Here is a 230-nt window from a genome sequence, read left to right as displayed (position 1 = left end):
GCGTTCCCAGGCTCCTCCCCCTGAGCAGAGCCCCCTCCGTGAGACAGCGTCCTGGGACCACTCACCCGAGCAGATGGCCCCGGTGGCCGCATAGATGACCAGCCCCCAGCAGCCCATCTTCACGCCGGCATTGTAGGCCTGCCAGGCGGTCGAGTTGGAGGGAGCCTGTTCCAGAGACAAGACTGGGCTCGGGCCACCGGCACAGGCGGCCGCTTCACCTCTCGACGCAG

General features: G+C 68.3%; 1 protein-coding gene across 1 annotated transcript in view; it reads right to left on the bottom strand.

The window, feature by feature from the left end:
- The window catches only part of SLC45A4 (solute carrier family 45 member 4), a 21123-nt gene that overhangs the window by 2003 nt on the left and 18890 nt on the right, over positions 1–230 (bottom strand). Inside the window, 1 exon segment of the mRNA XM_015561421.1 lies at positions 66–165. Within this exon segment, the coding sequence (XP_015416907.1) occupies positions 66–165 (100 nt within the window).

This window comes from Myotis davidii, unplaced genomic scaffold (genome assembly GCF_000327345.1).
Source record: "Myotis davidii unplaced genomic scaffold, ASM32734v1 scaffold1717, whole genome shotgun sequence".
Taxonomy (NCBI): Eukaryota; Metazoa; Chordata; class Mammalia; order Chiroptera; family Vespertilionidae; genus Myotis; species Myotis davidii.
The sequence above is the reverse complement of the archived record's forward strand: the minus strand, read 5'-3'. Positions and strand labels throughout refer to the sequence as shown.